The sequence below is a fragment of the Natrix helvetica genome (assembly GCF_964273705.1).
Source record: "Natrix helvetica genome assembly, chromosome: 2".
Taxonomy (NCBI): Eukaryota; Metazoa; Chordata; class Lepidosauria; order Squamata; family Natricidae; genus Natrix; species Natrix helvetica.
The window spans coordinates 249991728-250009512 of NC_138552.1; the positions used below are offsets into that span (position 1 = coordinate 249991728).

Sequence of the window (17785 nt, forward strand, 5' to 3'; positions counted from 1 at the left end):
CCCAGGATTTCTGCCTTTAATATATGCTAGTCCTAAGGTTTGAATCTTTAGTCTTCTCCTCCTTCAGCTGAAGTGGTTGTCTACTTGTTCCCAGTCTTCAAAACTGCTGACAGACATAGAAATCTTAGTGAATGTGTGACCATTTAGTGGTTTTGTTTATAGAAGAAATGGGGAAAGGAATTACTAAGGAAAATAGGGATATGAACATTCTTGGGTGCTTTCTAGGATCTTTCTGTGTTGGAATAGCTCTTCCTGTGAATTAAATATTCTAGATTATGCCTTCTGCACTAGGAGTCCAAAATAGGTTTCACCTCAAATGAATCTTCCCTACCCGCTGAAGGTAGAGCTGCATAGTTGTGTGTGTGTGGAGTATTTTAGGATAAAAAGAGAACAGTTGAATACAAGATACTTGGTTTATATTCAATGTAGGTATTGTAAATACAACTTTCCCCACCTGGAAATAGTTATTCAAGAAAAAAAGTCTATACTCAAAGGAATAGGCTGTTATCAAACTGAAATGAACTGAAAAAGGGAGTGTTCAAGGTGAAATCGAGTATTAGCCAGGTCCACAAAAAAGCATGTTGGATCTAGGTGGTAAGTTGAGAGGAGTGTGCCTTTAATCAGGAGTAAGTCTTGTTGCCCCCCACCCCCTTCTTGAGAAAATGAATGAAAGAGTTCATCAGAGCAACCAAATTAGGAACAAACTGCAATAAAAATTAGCCAACTCTAGAAAATGCTTTCCATCCTTACTATTGTATATATATGTGTGTGTGTATGTGTGTATATGCACATGCCAGAATATGTGTATATGCACATGACAGAATAAAGTCCACCTTAGTTAGCAACATATGAAGTCTTTCCAAGACAAATACTCCATTCCAGGGATATCAGTCTTGAAGCCGATACCTATAATTTACCTTACAATTTGTAGCAAAAATAGCACTGAAAAACTTTCCACATTTGTTCATTGTGATGGGTAGGATTCTTAGGATAAAAAAGAAAGTCATTCAAATAAACCACCAAAAATTCATTCGAAAAAATTGTGAAAAATTGTAGCAACCTTAACTGCAGAACACAAGATTCATATAAACTTCCTTTGATGAATTTTAATGCAGAGAATTAGGGATTGGAATACAGGATGTTTAGAACTGAGATGGAAACTTTTCAATTCTCTATCGTACTACTAGTGAGTTTATTAAGCCTGGTTCTCATTGATGATTTCAAATCAAATCAAATCAAATTTTATTTGATTAGCCGCAACCCTCTCCCGAAGGACTCGGGGCGGCGTACAATCAAAAGGATAAAATACACATAGGACACACATACATACGAAAAAACAAGGACAATTACATTTGTGCATGGAGGAGAGTAGACTTGTAAGTGAAAGACAATAAACACAGCTAAAAACACAGTTAAAACACAGTTTAAAATCCCCTAAATAAAATTGCTAAATTAAAAACCCCTCAGGAGCGTAACGAAGTTATGGTTGGGCCAGGCCAGATATTTGAAAAAGGTGGGTCTTGAGCTTAACACGGAAGGAGCGGAGGTCTGTAGTGGTCCTAATATCCGGGGGGAGGTCATTCCACAGGGCTGGGCCCGCCACAGAGAAGGCTCTGCTCCTAGGCGCCGCCCCATGGCATTGTCTAGTGGACGGCACCTGGAGAAGTCCCTCTCTGTGCGAGCGAATAGGTCGTAGGGATGTATGGGGCAGAATACGGTCCCGCAGGTAACTAGGTCCTGAGCCAGATTTCCTTTCTGTCAGAACGTTTGTATGATGTACTAAGAGTCAATTTATTTGATATACCTGTAATGGAATCTCTCATTAACTGATTATTGTATTCTTTCCCTCACTTAGCATATATTCTTACAATACGATGAGATTGATGAGAACATGAAAAATGAGGGACTGGATACCAATCTGGATAGTATTATTATATATTCAGAGTTTCTTTAACAAGTAGCAGGTATTAAATATGAATTTGTTAAATATGCATGCCTATTCTATATGTGAATCAGATTGTAAATCCCCCGAAACCTAATATGGTAAATATGCAGCCATTTCAGGAGTTCAGAACTAAGGAGAAATTTTATTATAATAATTATGTTGATTATAGATTACTGTTTGTTATGTTAATCATTTCTTACTGAGTATATTACCATTTACTTGTATGACGCTGATTGTAAGATGCTTAGAGTCAAATTATTTCAGTGGCTTAAAAGAACAGGCTAGAACTGAGAGCTGAAGAAAACTTCAGATGGTCAAAACAGGTGTTTTAGATGTAAATAAACTTAAATGAAACAGTAAAATACTTAGGATAGCTCATTGTGAAAATAAAAATGGAAACTGAAAAATCTTGGTTAATTTAAATATTGAGAAGACCATAGTAATATCAAATAGGAAGCTTAGTGGAGTTACAGTTGATAGCAAAATTATTATTATTATTTCTTTAGATTTCTAAACCGCCCCCTCTCCCAAAAAGGGACTCGGGGCGGTGTACAGTCAAATAAAATGCAGATAAAATACATGAATAACAATATAAATAATATAAAACAATTGAATACTAAACATTTAGGTGGAGGAGATGAGACTGTACAAGAAATAAATATGCTATGGAAACCCTAAAAAACATCCCCAATTAAAATACCCAAACCCAGTTAAAATATATCCCCGGGAGGCAAAACTAAGAGAGTGCCAGGCCAGCTAATTGAAACAGGTGAGTCTTTAATTTTTGACGGAAGGAGCGGAGGTCGGTGGTGGTTCTGATGTCGGGGGTGGGAGGTCATTCCAGAGGGTTGGGCCCATCACAGAGAAGGACCTACCCCTAGGCGTCGCCCGCTGGCACTGCCTAGTGGACGGCACCAGTAGTAGTCCCTCCCTGTGTGAGCGGATTGGTCGTAGGGACGTGTGTGGTAGGATGCGATCCTGCAGATAACTAGGTCCTATGCCATGGAGCGCTTTAAAGATGGTAATCAATACCTTGAAACGCACCCGAAAGGCCACAGGCAGCCAGTGCAGCTCGCGCAGGAGGGGTGTTACGTGGGAGTATCGTGTACTCCCCATGATGACCCGTGCGGCTGCGTTCTGGACTAGCTGCAGTCTCCGGATGCGTCCCAAGGGAAGCCCCATGTAGAGGGCATTGCAGTAGTCCAGGCGAGACGTCACCAGCGCATGAGTGACCGTGCGCAGGGCACTCCGGTCCAGTAGGGGGCGCAATTGGCGCACCAGGCGGACCTGGTGGAACGACCCCTTGCCACGGCTGCCACATGGTCCTCCATTGACAGCCGGGCATCAAGGAGGACGCCCAAATTGCGCGCCCGTTCCACAGGGGACAGTTGTTCGCCCCCTATGGCCAGCGATGGTGTCAGCTGGCTGAACCGAGGTGCCGGTAGCCACAGCCACTCGGTTTTGGAGGGGTTGAGTTTGAGTCTGTTGTCCCCCATCCAGACCCCGACGGCTTCCAAACACCGGGACATCACCTCGACAGCCTCGTTGGGGTGGTTTGGGGTTGAAATGTACAGCTGAGTATCATCAGCGTACAGGTGGTACTCAACCCCAAAACCACGGATGATCTCACCCAGTGGCTTCACATATGCGTTGAACAGGAGAGGCGACAGGACCGACCCCTGTGGCACCCCACAAGTGAGTGGCCTCAGGGTCGACCTCTGCCCCCCTGTCAACACACATTGCTTCCGGTCGGAGAGGTAGGAGCCGAACCACCGCAAAACGGTGCCTCCGACTCCTATCCCCTCCAACCGGCGCAATAGGATACCATGGTCGATGGTATCAAAAGCCGCCGATAGGTCTAATAGGACCAGGATAGAGGAACAACCCCTATCTCTGGCCCTCCAGAGATCATCAACCAACGCGACCAAGGCTGTCTCTGTGCTGTGCCCGGGTCGGAAGCCGGACTGGCGTGGGTCTAGATAATCGGATTCGTCCAGGTGTCATGGAAACTGCTGCACCACCACATTCTCAACAACCTTCGCCAAAAAGGGGAGGTTGGAGACTGGACGGTAATTAACTAGCTCCATTGGGTCGAGCGAAGGCCTCTTGAGCAAGGGTCTCACCACCGCCTCTTTCAAGGCGGTTGGTAAGTATCCCTCACCCAATGAGGCGTTCACCAGGCCCAGAAGCCAGCCTCGTGTCACCTCCCAGGCTGCCAGTACCAGCCAGGAGGGACACGGGTCCATTGAACATGTAGTGGGCCGCAGCCATCTACGCAACCTGTCTAAATCCTCGGGGGCAACAGAGTCAAACTCCTCCCAGAATGGTCTCTCAAGACTCGCTGTTGACGGCTCGTCTGGTCCACTGACGGAGGTCCATCCGCTCCGGATCTGAGCAATTTTGTCCTGCAGATATTCCCCAAACTCCTCTGCTCTTCCCTGTAAGGGTGCCCCCCGCGTCCCCTGCGATAAAAGGGAGTGGGTCACCCGAAACAGGGCGGCAGGGCGGTTATCCGCGGACGCAATAAGGGCGGCACAATGCCTACGCTTGGCCGCTCTTATTGCCACAAGGTAAGTCCGCAAATAGGCTCTTACCTGTGTTCGGTCAGATTCGGAGCGTGAGGACCTCCACCTGCTCTCTAGACGTCTCCTGTGGCGCTTCATCACCCTTAGCTCCTCAGTAAACCAAGGAGCCCGGGTGGGTCGATGCCGCAGGAGAGGTCGCAAAGGCGCAACCCGGTCCAAGGCCCCAGTCGTCGCCCTATTCCAGGCAGTCACTAGGTCCTCGGAGCGGGAGCAGGACAGGGCTACAGGTATTGGCCCAAGCTCCGTCTGGAATCTATCCGATTCCATCAGGTGCCTGGGGCGGTACCAGCTTGTAGAGTCTGGTTCCGCCTCCTCGCGGTGGGGGATAGCGCCAGGGAAGTCCAGCCGGATGGATGAGTGATCTGACCATGACAGGGGCGTGATGACTAAGCCCCCTATTCCCAGATCACTCGTCCACTGTTCAGATACAAAAATGAGGTCCAGTGTGTGGCCCCCTTCGTGAGTGGGGCCCTGAACTAATTGGGTCAGGTCCATGGCCGTCATGGAAGCCATGAACTCCCGAGCCACCTCGGAAGCCGCTCCCGTCGACGGCAAGTTGAAGTCCCCCATGACCAAGAGTCTGGGGGTCTCAACTGCCGTCGCTGAGATTAGCTCGAGGAGCTCGGGCAGGGCTGCTGATGCATAGCGAGGAGCCAAGTATACAATCAGCAAGCCCCACTGCCTCCCTGGGCCCCAGTTCACACCAAGGGACTCACACCCAGGTATCTGAGGGACAGTGAACTCCCTCGGCTCTAAACATTCCCGAATAACCACCGCCACCCCACCACCCTTACCCAGGGCCCGGGGCTGATGGAATGCCCGGAAACCTGGTGGGCACATTTCCACGAGGGGTAAACCACCCTCGTGGCCCAACCAGGTCTCCGTTATCCCTGCAAGGTCTGAGAATGAGGGGGTTTGCTGTTTCTGCCAGATATGAGGTCCACTCCACGAAAATTGAAATGATTAAATAGTTTTGTTTCTTGGACACAAGATAGAGATAGATAGTATGCTTGAAAAGTAAAGGAGTTTAATCTTGGGGAGGAATGCAACGACAAACTTAGACAAAATAATGAAGGATAAGATTATGTCAGGAAAGACAGCAAGAAGAACTGCACCAAATAAAAATTAACGTATTGAGATGACTGGAAAACAGAAACTCACATATCTTAAATATGCAATGTAGGTGGATAATAGTCTAGAAAAATAGCTATTATTGGCAAACTGAGATAAATAGAAAAAGAGAAAGCCAGTTGATAACGTACAGTAGATGAGTAGAATCAACGACTAGCTACAGATTATTATTAGAGAGAGGTCAAGATAATAATTCTATTATTCTATGAAATCATAAAACGATTTGATATCTAAGCAGTAGGTTTAGTGACTTTATTTTTAATAGATATACATAATCCAAATTTCTACTTCTCCCTTTCAAGTGATATTACTATGATACACCACATTACCTACAACCTACAGTACTTTACTGAAGTTCCCATCATCATGAATTACAAAACACATACTTTGGTGGTGTTCCTGATTTCAGTTTTGTATCCAGAGGCTCAGATGGCAGCTTTTGCCAAAGCTTCTCCTTGTTAAGTTCATCTTTCATTATTAGTAAGATCTGACCTGGTCATGGAAACACAAATCTTATTTATATCTAGAAGTAAATAACTGCAATGAACTCTTTTAGATCCAGAATGCAAACAGGAAGAATAATGGTTGGTACTCACTTTTGCCACTCACAAATATGTAATTTTGGATAATTTTCCTCAATAAATCATTGAACAGGTATGATATTTTGACTCATTTGTTTGACTTCTCTTTATCAAGTTATGGGGCTTTTATGGAAAACAGATCATATTTTAGATCATATTTATGCAGAAAGGTTGAAAATTCAAAAGGATTGACATCCTGTTAAGGACCATTCTAACATTGCTGCTCTCCTTTATATACCAACAGTAACAGAAATCCAATTTATATGAAGACAAGAGAGAGGGTCATTTCCGCTATTGCACCTCAACTGTACAATCCTTTGTCCTGGAGGCCAGTTTGGCATCCTCCAAACTGTGTTTAAAAATACGATACAGGGCTTTTATTTTTGGCTGCTGGTTGTTTCAATTGGTATGTAGGGGAACACTTCACAGTCCACGTAGTGTAGTAATTCAAGGAGGCATTGCAGCAGAGAAGGGCTTATCAGAGGATTAAAGAAGGAGACAAAATGGAGAACTGTGCGAGTACTATGTCTAATACCATTATGTAATAAAATCTTTTCAGTTATAATTTACTTTAAGGAAGGACACAACAGTTATAATAGACCAATTAGCATTGCCCCCTTCCTTTTTCTGAATGAGCTATTAAGCATTCCCTGAAATATCAATTTCTTTTTTAAAAAAAAATCTTAACTTTATAAGACATGAACATAAATAATGCATTGTTTGTTATTTTTGCAAGTTTATTTTATAATCAAAATGTTACCTGGTGTCATTTTTTTTCTTCAGTGTTTCGATTGGGAGAGTGATTATTTTTATATTCATGTGAAATTTTTACAGTACATCTACTTATGACAGGTGCATTTAGAAATAGGAATATTAAAGCAAAAGTGAAATATCAAATGCACAGAAAAGGGAATACACAAAGCTGCAGAACGCTTTTCACATACAAAAGAAGTCTAAATAGAAAACATAAATGGGAAATGGAAGTTTTATTGCAATGTCTGATGAATCTGATATGTTTTTACAATTTATCTTAAATTTCAGTGAAAATGTGTACAGTTGTTAATATAATCTGAAAAAAGCCATGACTGAGGTGTTAATTAACCAACCAATCTTAATTTTCAGTATGTGAACAAATGCTTAGACTAAACATCATGTTTGGTAAAATCAAATGGATTATAACAGAACAATACAAAAGAGGAGAACAGTAGTTATAATGAATACTGCTTGATCCCTCTTACAAATTTTTCTGCAAATTCCTTTTTGTAAGGCTTCTTTCCCTCTTGATTTCAGAGGCAGGCGGGGATGGGGTTAAAAAAATCAAAATTACCTGGGATGCACTTTTGCAAAGGAAAATAGATTAGGAAAGAATAAAGCCCTTTCTCAACGACTGTTTGTTGGGCAATTGCTCCTTATCCCCTGCAGTTATAAGAGGTTTCTGATTAAGAGCCCAATGTTTCTCATGTATCTAGTTCTGCCCTTAGTAGCTATTAGCATTATTCATATAGTGTCATCTGTGTGCAGGCATTTTACAAAGAATGAGAGGGCCTGTTCTCTTTTGAAGTGGATTACAGTACAGAAAATGACAGTAGGGAGACCACAGAAGAAGGGGGAAATAAAGGCAGGAATAAACAGAAGAATATGAGATTATTGCAGCTGCATACTCTGATTTAATGGCAGTAAAATCAACTGAGTGACTATGACAACCACACAGGCTTCTGTCAAAGCATATTGACTTGATTTACATTTATCTGGATTAGAGCCACTTGGTACAATTTGGACAACGTTGGGTATTTTAAAACATCTTTGATTTCAATAAGAAATGGAAGATTTATTAGTCTCTCCCACAGATTTCAATGAAAGCTCCTAATGCTTTACATAAACTGTGACTGCATTGAGATGAATGAGATCATTTCTCATCTGAATAGGTTCTTGATATAAAGATATATTCCAGCCTTGCATATTACAAAATATAGGTCAGTTCAACAGAGTAGAAGTCAAAGTGCAAACTCCTCCACATGAATTGTTAAGCTTATCCCTATTTTGAAAGCCATCAAAGAGGATTACTTACCTGTTCAAGCAAGAGAAGCTTTTCCTTTTACTCAAATTAACAAAGGTAGTCTTGCTGCTTCTTTAATGCTTTACTGGGTAACTTCCATATTTGAAACCTGTTTATAAGAGACCCCCTGACCCCCTGTTCTTTTTACCTGCAGGCTTTTGGAATTAACATTGACATAGCACCTTGTAGTCCTGTAGAATAATGGAAGGAAGCAGTATACATAGCAGGTACCTGACTTAATTGGGTGAGATTTAGAGGATCCTGTCCTTGATCTTTCTGCTAATGTTATTAGCAACAGCTACTAATGTGGCTTGAGTCCTAACTTGAATTGCATCAGGGGCAGCAAAGAAAAGTTCCAAGCAAAATGTAGGCATTTCTCCCTCTGCTGGTATTTTTTGACAGCACAATAGCTTCTTGATGCACTGTTGTCATTGTGTATATACTGTCTTTCTGCAAAATGCACCAACCGTGTAATATTGCCAAGGTGGGAGAAATGGGCAGTATTTGCAAAACTGCTTGTGTTAATATTAAATTATTTAACTTGCATGTTGGTAATTAAATAATTCAACATACTGTATATGCCTTAAAAAGAAGTGGAAGATGTTTTTAAGACGAGTGTGTCACTTCAGGCACTTTATTTTTAGCAACTATAAAGAGACAAAAGGAGAATGAGGAACAAGGCTAAGAAGAAACAATATTGATCTCAAGCTTAGTTTCATTGACCAAGGAGAGGAGAAAACAGAAAAGCCCTTCGGAAGGAGACATGGAAGGTGTCCCAGAAGGCTGTGTAAACACTCTGCACAGCTGTGTCAAAGACACTTCTGCTGATATTTTCTGTTTTCCTTTCAAATCTGCTACTATTTTCATCATATTTTTATAGGTAGCCTGATTAATTCTACTCAGTAAACTGCCCATGAACCATAGAAAACCCAGTCTGATGTTCTTCCACAGTCCTGATAGGAAAGATGAAAAAAGAAAGTGTGAAACCATGAATAAAAAGGACTTTTATTAAAAGGGGAGACCTGTAAAATGCAAGTAAAGGGTAATGAATGTTACTGAGAATACAGGTACTTGATGTACAATGAGACTAATTCAAAATTTGTAGTACAAGGCACAATATACAGTATGTTTCACCAAGGTAAAATGTAGCTTAATTTAAAAGGGATAAATATAGAAACTTAGGACTCCTCTTGCAAACATGATAGCAATATATGAATAATAAATGGTAATAAATGGACTTTTTATGTCATGTGCTTGGTTTGACATAAATGTTTCTTTAAATATATTCATTGTGAAATAAGTGCCATATGGTTCTAAATTAGCCAATTACTTAAGTGGGATTTAACTATAAAAGTTAAAGTATAATCCACAAAATATTTTTTGAAATACAAGTGACCAGCTTTTCTACTGTTGGAAGCTTGGCTGATTTAATAAGATGTGATACCTTCAAAGCTCTGCAATTTGCAGTAGTTTGGTCTGATTTTGATGCACTGCTTTTCCCATGTTTCAATATTTAAATAATATGGGTTCAAGAATTCAACAAGGATCAAAAGTTGTCATACCATGTCAGTGGAAGAAGTTGGGGAGGAGAAACTCCCAGAAAATGTGTGAAACAGAAATAAAGAGGTATTTTTTCATGTCTCTTTTTCCTCCATCTTTCCATCTCTAAGTTTGAATTAGACATTTGTAGCTGAAACCTTTCCAGGATGAGCAATCTCATCCTGCATGCTCTTGCAGGAGACACAAAGAAACTGAGCTAAAGTCAGAAAATATGGGTCTTCTACAAGGCCAAACTATTAAGGTAATGATTAACTCTCTCAGCATTTTGACACGGAGACTGGCAGTTCATGTTTGTCCATCCTTGGTGTCTCAGAGAGTTGCCTAGCCAGGTATTGAGTAGCAATGGGAATGGAAACTGACTAGTGGCTTATGGGAGGACCGAGCTGGATCCCTGCAGCAGACCCAAGTTGTATTAAAGGAGACAATAGCTATTTTGCCTTTTACACATTACACTGGGCTCTATGAATACCAAAGCAACTTGAGCATAAACTGTATTTATTATGTGATGACTTAGGTTTTTCATCTTTGCCTTCCAAAGCTTCAGTTGGAGAGGATTTCTGGATCTAAGATCTGAATTCAGTTTGGATTTTTGAATTCTTTGTGGGGCAGGTTTACTGGCAGTGCTGCTCTTTACTCTCTCCCAAATGGGAAACATGGGGGATGGATGGGGAGATAAGGTCTTATCCTAGTTTATTTATATAGTTAGTATATAACTCCTCTGTCATGCCAACCCTCCCCATATCAGTGTAGAAGTCAATCCCATAACACTCCCATTGGATGACTGTCATGGGGCCTGGACTATCTGTCTGCTACTGAGTGCTCTATGCTCAGGTGACTAACTACCTTTTTACTATCCAATAACACCCACTCCACCCCTTTGCCTTTGGTTTTGGAGTTCTAAATTTATTTTATTTTATTTAAGTTATCTTTCATTTTCAAGGTTACATTAGCACATTTCTATTATTCTAATTAATGCATTTTTTTATTCTGTAGACATATTGTAGTTGTTTTTATTTCCATCAATTCTTTCTCCTTGATTTATGTGCAAATATGAATTATAAATGCTAAAATGATGATGGAATTATACATGTGGAATATATAAATATAATATATACAAGAACTTTATAATTATAACACTTTAGTAAAGAAGGATGAATGGTGTGACATCAAAGTACTTTTTCCTGGTCTTTTCTTGACATAAGGTTATGTAGGCATTCTTCAGTAAAATAATATATTTAAATTATCTACATATCAATCCATTTTATACATGCATACATGCTGTTTATATAAAGTGGAGGAAGTCTCAAGTGAAATAAAGTATAACATTTTAAAAAACATTTTGGCAAAAACAGAATTCAGGATTAAAACAGATCAATCTCCAATAACAATAAAGAACTGGCAAAATTGCTCACCCATGGCTGTTATTAAAAGAAATATTGATTCTTGATGTGAGAGCCAGTTGCATCTATACATGATGGAAGCCATATACCTTTTTAACATGCCAAACGTACAGTACATGGTCAAAAGGGGTGGGACTTTGATCATGACACGCTAGTCATCCTCTTGATTTTTTTTTAATCCCTTCCATCAAGACACCCTACTTGAGGTGGGGAATATCCTTTTTGTTTTGACCTTTTGTGTTCTCAACTATGTTTAAAAATCCAACACAAGATCAATTTATGGAGATTAAAAATATGCCTTAAAATATTACTTTGTTCTTGGTTTTTTTTATAGGTATCTGGCCTTCTGAAGAAATACTAGCTTACTACTGCCTCAAGCACCATGAAATTTTCAGGTATGAAACCAAGACATAAAAGACCATCTTCAATCCACTACTATTTTATTTGCATAGCAAAATTTGCTAGGATTTAAATCCTAAAACTCAGTTTTATTAAAAATCCAAGGTGAAAGCATGTTGCTATTACAAAGAATCAGGAGCTGCCTTTGGGTACTAATATTGCATAGCAAGCTTTCTGCTATATGTCAAAGACTTTTGATTTCCACTCAAGGCATTTTCTTTCACTTTGATTTTTGGGAAACAAAAGTGAGGCATCAATCGATTGATAGTGATTGTGAAGTTTAGTAGAAAAATAAAGACGTTCTTTACTCTGACCTCTATTCTGAAAGTCAGCAAGGTGTTCTCTAGGAAGATAGGTTGCATTTTTAAAGCAAAACTGTGGCATCAGAGAATTCTGATGTTCTCTCTTTTATAATTTTGTTTCCATATATTTTTCATATATGCTTTATCAATTCCCCTGCTCTCCATCGTTCTAGGAATGATGTTACAATACAGAAAAAAAATAATAGACTAGATTTCTCAGTTTTGATGGATTTAAGAATTAACATTGGAATCCCTGAAAAATCTGTTTCTTAGGGACAGTCAGAAATACTAAATTGAAAGAACTCAGGTAAAACAAAAGCAGGATGATTTTTATATCCATTGACCCTTGCAAATAGTGTTTCTCACTGGTAATTCAAAAAATTACACACATGTTCATACTGGTTTTAGGGTTTTGGTATAGAGTTCCCTGCCTAAGCAGGGGGTTGGACTAGAAGATCTCCAAGGTCCCTTCCAACTATTCTCTTCTTTTCTCTTCTCTTCTCTTCTCTTCTCTTCTCTTCTCTTCTCTTCTCTTCTCTTCTCTTCTCTTCTCTTCTCTTCTATTCTATTCTATTCTATTCTATTCTATTCCTTTCTTATTGCCTAGATTACCTGCCATGCTAACTGTTCATAGATGCTAAATTTTGGGAGTGAGGAGATGGATAGTTTGTTTTGGTACTACTATAGGTGAAAGTTAGTAGTCCCTTGCCTCCTTTTTACTGTGAATTTTGTTTGCTTGTTTAAAAAAAGAAGCTTTTTGTGGCATTCTTTGCCAAAGTACACCAAGATGTGATAAAGTGATAAACATAACTGCTGGATTTTGTCAAGAGGGGTTCTGAAGCTGCAATCTCGATACATGGCAGAAATCTGTAACAGGGCAGCATACATTGCTTATCTTCCGGTGTTTAATCTTCAAATCCAAAGGTATTTATTCATCCCTTTTAAGGACTGCAAATTCATCCCCAATCCAGCTTCTGGTTGAAGTTTTAATAGTCTGCATCTTGCTCAATAACTGCTATCCCTCAACATACACATTAAAGAAAACTTGAGGAGTAGAGTCAGGTGGAACCACTTTAATGGAAAATGATATTGTGGTATTTTGTGCCATCTGAATACCCTAAATTGGATTGGACTTACAGCTTTTCCCCTCCAGTAGATGACACTGCCAGAAGGAGATCCTGTCACAGTTCTCCAACAACGGCTCTGTTATATCATGTAAGGATCCTCCTCCTTGCCAGCTGAGACTCTGAGCTAAGGGTGAAGATTCCAGCCATGTGTATGACAAAATTTCAGCCTCGGTCCTGACTAAACAAATACAGAATCTGTTAGAGTCGGGCAACGAGAGAACAGACTCCAGACACATAGTGACTTAACAGCTCTTTATTAGTAGTAGTAGTGATCCAGCTTGCTCTGTGGCCGGAGGGTTCCCCTTTTATAGGAATCGGGTACGCCTCTCGACCAATCAGAACGATACCTGTTTCCCGCCGTAGCGGCGGACCAGAGAGGAGACTTGCTGCGATATATGCTAATATCTAACACCCCTCCCCTCTTAGACGGAGCATTCCGGTTAGTTACATAGTCCTTAAGATAAGTGGGTGTTTGCCTTACACGGGTGGAACGCCGCAGTTCTGGTTGATCTGGAGTGGTTTCAGGATCGGTTGCTTTTTCTGTTTCGCGTTCGGGGGTCTGCAGGCTTTCGTTGCTTTGGCGTTGTTCGACCTCTTGTTCTATCCTGGGCTCGCAGGTGTCGTGATTCTCTGTGTTGGGGTTCTCGGATGGCTGACTTTGTGCTGGCAGATAATTTTCGTCTGCAGCCCGTAGGTCTGAGTGTGTCAGGCGACCTCGTAGTTGATCGATGTGCCTTTTCCAATTTCGTCCATCTTCAAGCTCTAGCAAATATGATCGTGGACCCGTGATGCCAATGACCCTTGCCGGCATCCACAATGTTCCCCCTGCATAGTTGTGGGCGTATACTGAATCCCCTATGCTAAAATTCCGAATTTTGCTTGTTGAGTCTGGGGGCGATGTGGCAGAGTAATTTGGGTGAAGACGGTCCAGATGAGACCGTAGACGGTGGCCCATGAGTAGTTCAGCGGGGCTCCTACCCGTCGTTGCGCTGGGGGTAATATGCTGAATTAGGAGGTAATGGTCAATGCGTGTTTGCCAATCACCTGGACCCATCCAAGCGAGGGCCTCTTTTGCGGATCGCACCATTCTCTCCGCCTGTCCGTTCGATGCCGGATGGAATGGTGCGACGAGGGCATGCCGAATTCCCTGACCTGCTAAGTACGTTTCAAATTGCATGGCCGTGAATTGGGGCCCATTATCGGAGACCAGGAGGTCGGGCAGGCCATGAGTGGCGAAAAGTCGCCATAGAACCTTAATGACTGCCTCTGCCGTGGTTGAAGTCATTAGGACTACTTCTAGCCATTTGGAGTATGCATCCACAACTATAAGGAAAGTCTGACCTTGGACTGGCTCTGCGAAATCGATGTGTATTCGCGACCAGGGTGCTTTAGGCTTCTCCCATTCTGTGGCGGGCGCTTCCGGGGGTGCGGGTCTCGATTCCTGGCATGGATCACAAGTGGCCACCCATTCCTCTATTTCTTTGTCCATGTTGGGCCACCAAACGTAACTTCTTGCTAACGCCTTCATTCTAACGATCCCTGGATGCCCCACATGTAACGCTTCTAATACATTTCTACGTAACGCATAAGGAATAACAACTCGATCCCCCCACAATAAACAACCTTGCAACACTGAAAGCTCATCTCGTTTCCCCCAAAATAGCTTGAATTCCGGGCCCACGTTCCCTTTCGGCCACCCCCTCCAAACCCAGGTTTGAACTTGCTTTATTATATTGTCCCTAGCGGAGAATCTGGCAACGTCGCAGGAAGAAACCGGTCCTGAGTCCAAACAGTCAATTAACAACACCGGTACATCGGGAGTGGGGTCTGGCAAGAGATCCAGAAGTGGGCAACGGCTGAGTGCGTCTGCGTGTCCTAGAGTGGAGCCCGGTCGATGAATTAGCTTGTATGAGTACGCGGCCAGGAAAACAGTCCACCTGGTCATGCGTGGAGAAAGGGAGACTGGTGTGGGGCGGTTTCCCGCCAAAAGTCCCAACAGCAGTTTATGATCTGTAATCAGTTCAAAATCGCGGCCGTAGAGGTATTCGTGGAAACGTTTTACTCCAGCTACAGCAGCTAACGCTTCCCTGTCCATCTGGCTGTAATTCCTCTCGGCCGATGAAAGAGTCCTGGAGTAGAAAGCGATGGGTGCTTCGTTCCCGTTTGGCATCCTGTGGCTAAGGACTGCGCCGACTCCGAATGGGGATGCGTCGCAGGTCAATACCAGCGGTAGCATCTGGCTGTATTGCACTAGCAGCGAGTCGGTGGTGAGCAGGCGCTTTACTGCGGCAAAAGCTGCTGCTTCGGATCGTCCCCATCTCCATGTTGCGTTCCTCTGGAGTAGTCGATGTAATGGCTCAGCAACGGTCGCCTTCTGTCACAGAAAAACGCTGTAGAAGTTAAGTAGTCCGAGGAAGGCCTGCAACTTGGTCTGATTTCGTGGTGTGGGGGCGTCCTGGATCGCCTTAATTTTCTTTGAAGTGGGGTGTATTCCCTGACCATCGATTCTATATCCCAGGAATTCTACGCTAGGCACATTAATTTGGCATTTCTCTTTTTTGAGGCGGAGACCCTTTTCTCTGATTCTGGCCAAAACAGTTCTGACTCTTTTTAATAGTTGCTCCTCGTTTGCAGCGGACACCAAGATGTCGTCAAAATAGGGGACGACTCCCGGTATCCCTTGCAAAAGCCGTTCCATGATGCTCTGGAACAGACCTGGAGCAATACTCACACCGAATTGTAGCCGGTTGCATTTGAATGCTCCTCTGTGCGTCACTATAGTTTGGGCCTCCGCTGTGGTGCTATCCACGGGCAACTGCTGGTAAGCTTGTGCCATGTCTAATTTAGCAAATATCTTTCCTGGCCCCAACGAGTGCAATAAGTGTTGTACCACTGGCACAGGATATGCGCTTTGTTGTAGCGCGACATTAATTGTGCATTTATAGTCCGCGCAGATGCGGACTGACCCGTCTGGTTTAACTGGGGTCACAATGGGAGTTTCCCAGCACGCGTGATCCACCGGTTCAAGGATTCCTTGCTCAACTAACTTATCGATCTCTTTATCTATTTTTGGGCGGAGTGCAAAAGGCACTCGTCTCGGTTTAAGTCGGATTGGCGCCACTTTGGGGTCTAAATTGAATGAGATTGGTTTACCCACATACTTACCAAGACCGGGGCTGAACACATCCTCAAACTCCTTAAAAATCTGATCAGTGCTGCTGTTCTCCACGGCGTTGATCCCGGTGATTTCTAACCCCAGGGCTTCAAACCAATCTAGTCCTAGAAGGTTCTGTAACGGCGCGCTGGCGATGGTCACGGGCAGCTGGGCTATGATGTCCTTGAAGCGAATTTGGAACGTGCCTTGACCCACGATGGGGACTCGGTTCCCCTGGTAGTCTCGTAGCAGGATGTCTGGTGCGCGTAGTTGGCTCTTTTTGAGGCTAGGGATAGCCTTTTTCATGGAGGCCCATGAAATGATCGTCAGGGATGATCCTGTGTCAACTTCCAGCTCGCAAGGAGAGCCCACCAAGAGGACTGTGACTTTCAGCTTTTTAGGCCGCTTGGTGCGGACCTGACTTATTGTGGTGAGATAGGTTCGCAATTCCTCTCTCTGGGTCAACTCTATCTCAGCATCAGTATCCTGACAATACTCTCGTTGAGCGTCTTGGTAGAACGCTCTCTCAGCTCTTTGTGTGTAATCTCTCTGGGAATACGCCCTTTCAGCTCTTTGGGAATTGTCTCTCTGGGTAAACACTTGTGGATTTCTCTCTGGGCGCCCTTTTTGATTTCGCCAAGCCCCTGGGTTGGGCTTCTGTTGGCGGTACATTGGAGGCTGCCGTGAGGAGGCAGGGACTTCGCTCCGGCACACTCGTGCGATGTGCCCAAATTTGTTGCAGTGTGAACAAACAACGTTCCTGAACCGACAGGTAGACCGGGGGTGATTCCCTCCGCAGCTCGCGCAGGGCGGCAAACGGAATCCGGGTCTCCCCCCAGGCCTCATATGACTGCTCCGCATCAGGTGACTGTCCTCGAACTCAGGATCCTCGTAGTCTGGATCTGTGTCCTCGTAGTGGACTCTGGTATGTCTGGGTGCTGGCTGGCTTACGTTGAACCCGCGTTGTATTGTTTCCGACGATCTTTCCGCTGACTCAGATGCTCTTGCTTCATTTAGTGCTATTTGGAGGGTTAGATTTGGATTTGCCAATAGTCTTTTTTGTAGCGAAATGTCCTTTAACCCACAAACAAGTCTTGCCAGGATTTGCTCGTCCAGATCCCTGAACTCGCAATGAGTCGCTGCTTTACATAGCGCTGCAACATATTGGTTGATTGATTCTCCCGCCTTCTGGTTCCGCGTGTTGAATTCCTGGCGGCAAACGTGGCGGGAAGGTTTTGGCGCGTAATGAGTCTGTAGAGTCTGTTGCAACGCTGTCCATGATACCGCTTGTATCGGAGTAGGCTCGGAGAGGTCTCTGGCTGTGTTGAAAACTTCTCGCCCACAGTAGCTGAGAAAAATATTCTTCTTTCGGGAATCGGTTATCCCCGTGTATTCGTTCGCTTCAAGGAAACACTTGAAACGAATCATGTATGCCTCCCATTGGTCGTTCATCGGGTCGAACGGAGCGGGGGGAGTGTGCATCGCCATCTTCTGTTTGTTGAATTTGCCGCGCTGCGGTGTCCTGAGATGGCTGCCGGAATTACC

At 43.1% G+C, this 17785-nt stretch overlaps 1 protein-coding gene across 7 annotated transcripts in view; it reads left to right on the forward strand.

Moving 5' to 3' along the window:
- The window catches only part of CAMKMT (calmodulin-lysine N-methyltransferase), a 266737-nt gene that overhangs the window by 172926 nt on the left and 76026 nt on the right, over positions 1-17785 (forward strand). For all 7 annotated transcript variants that reach the window (XR_014174269.1, XM_081940278.1, XM_081940277.1 and 4 more), the window contains one exon: positions 11593-11653. Coding sequence is in view for 6 of the 7 variants with exons in the window: in XM_081940278.1 (XP_081796404.1) it covers positions 11593-11653 (61 nt within the window). In the remaining variant the exon portion in view is untranslated. The remainder of the gene's footprint in view (positions 1-11592; positions 11654-17785) is intronic.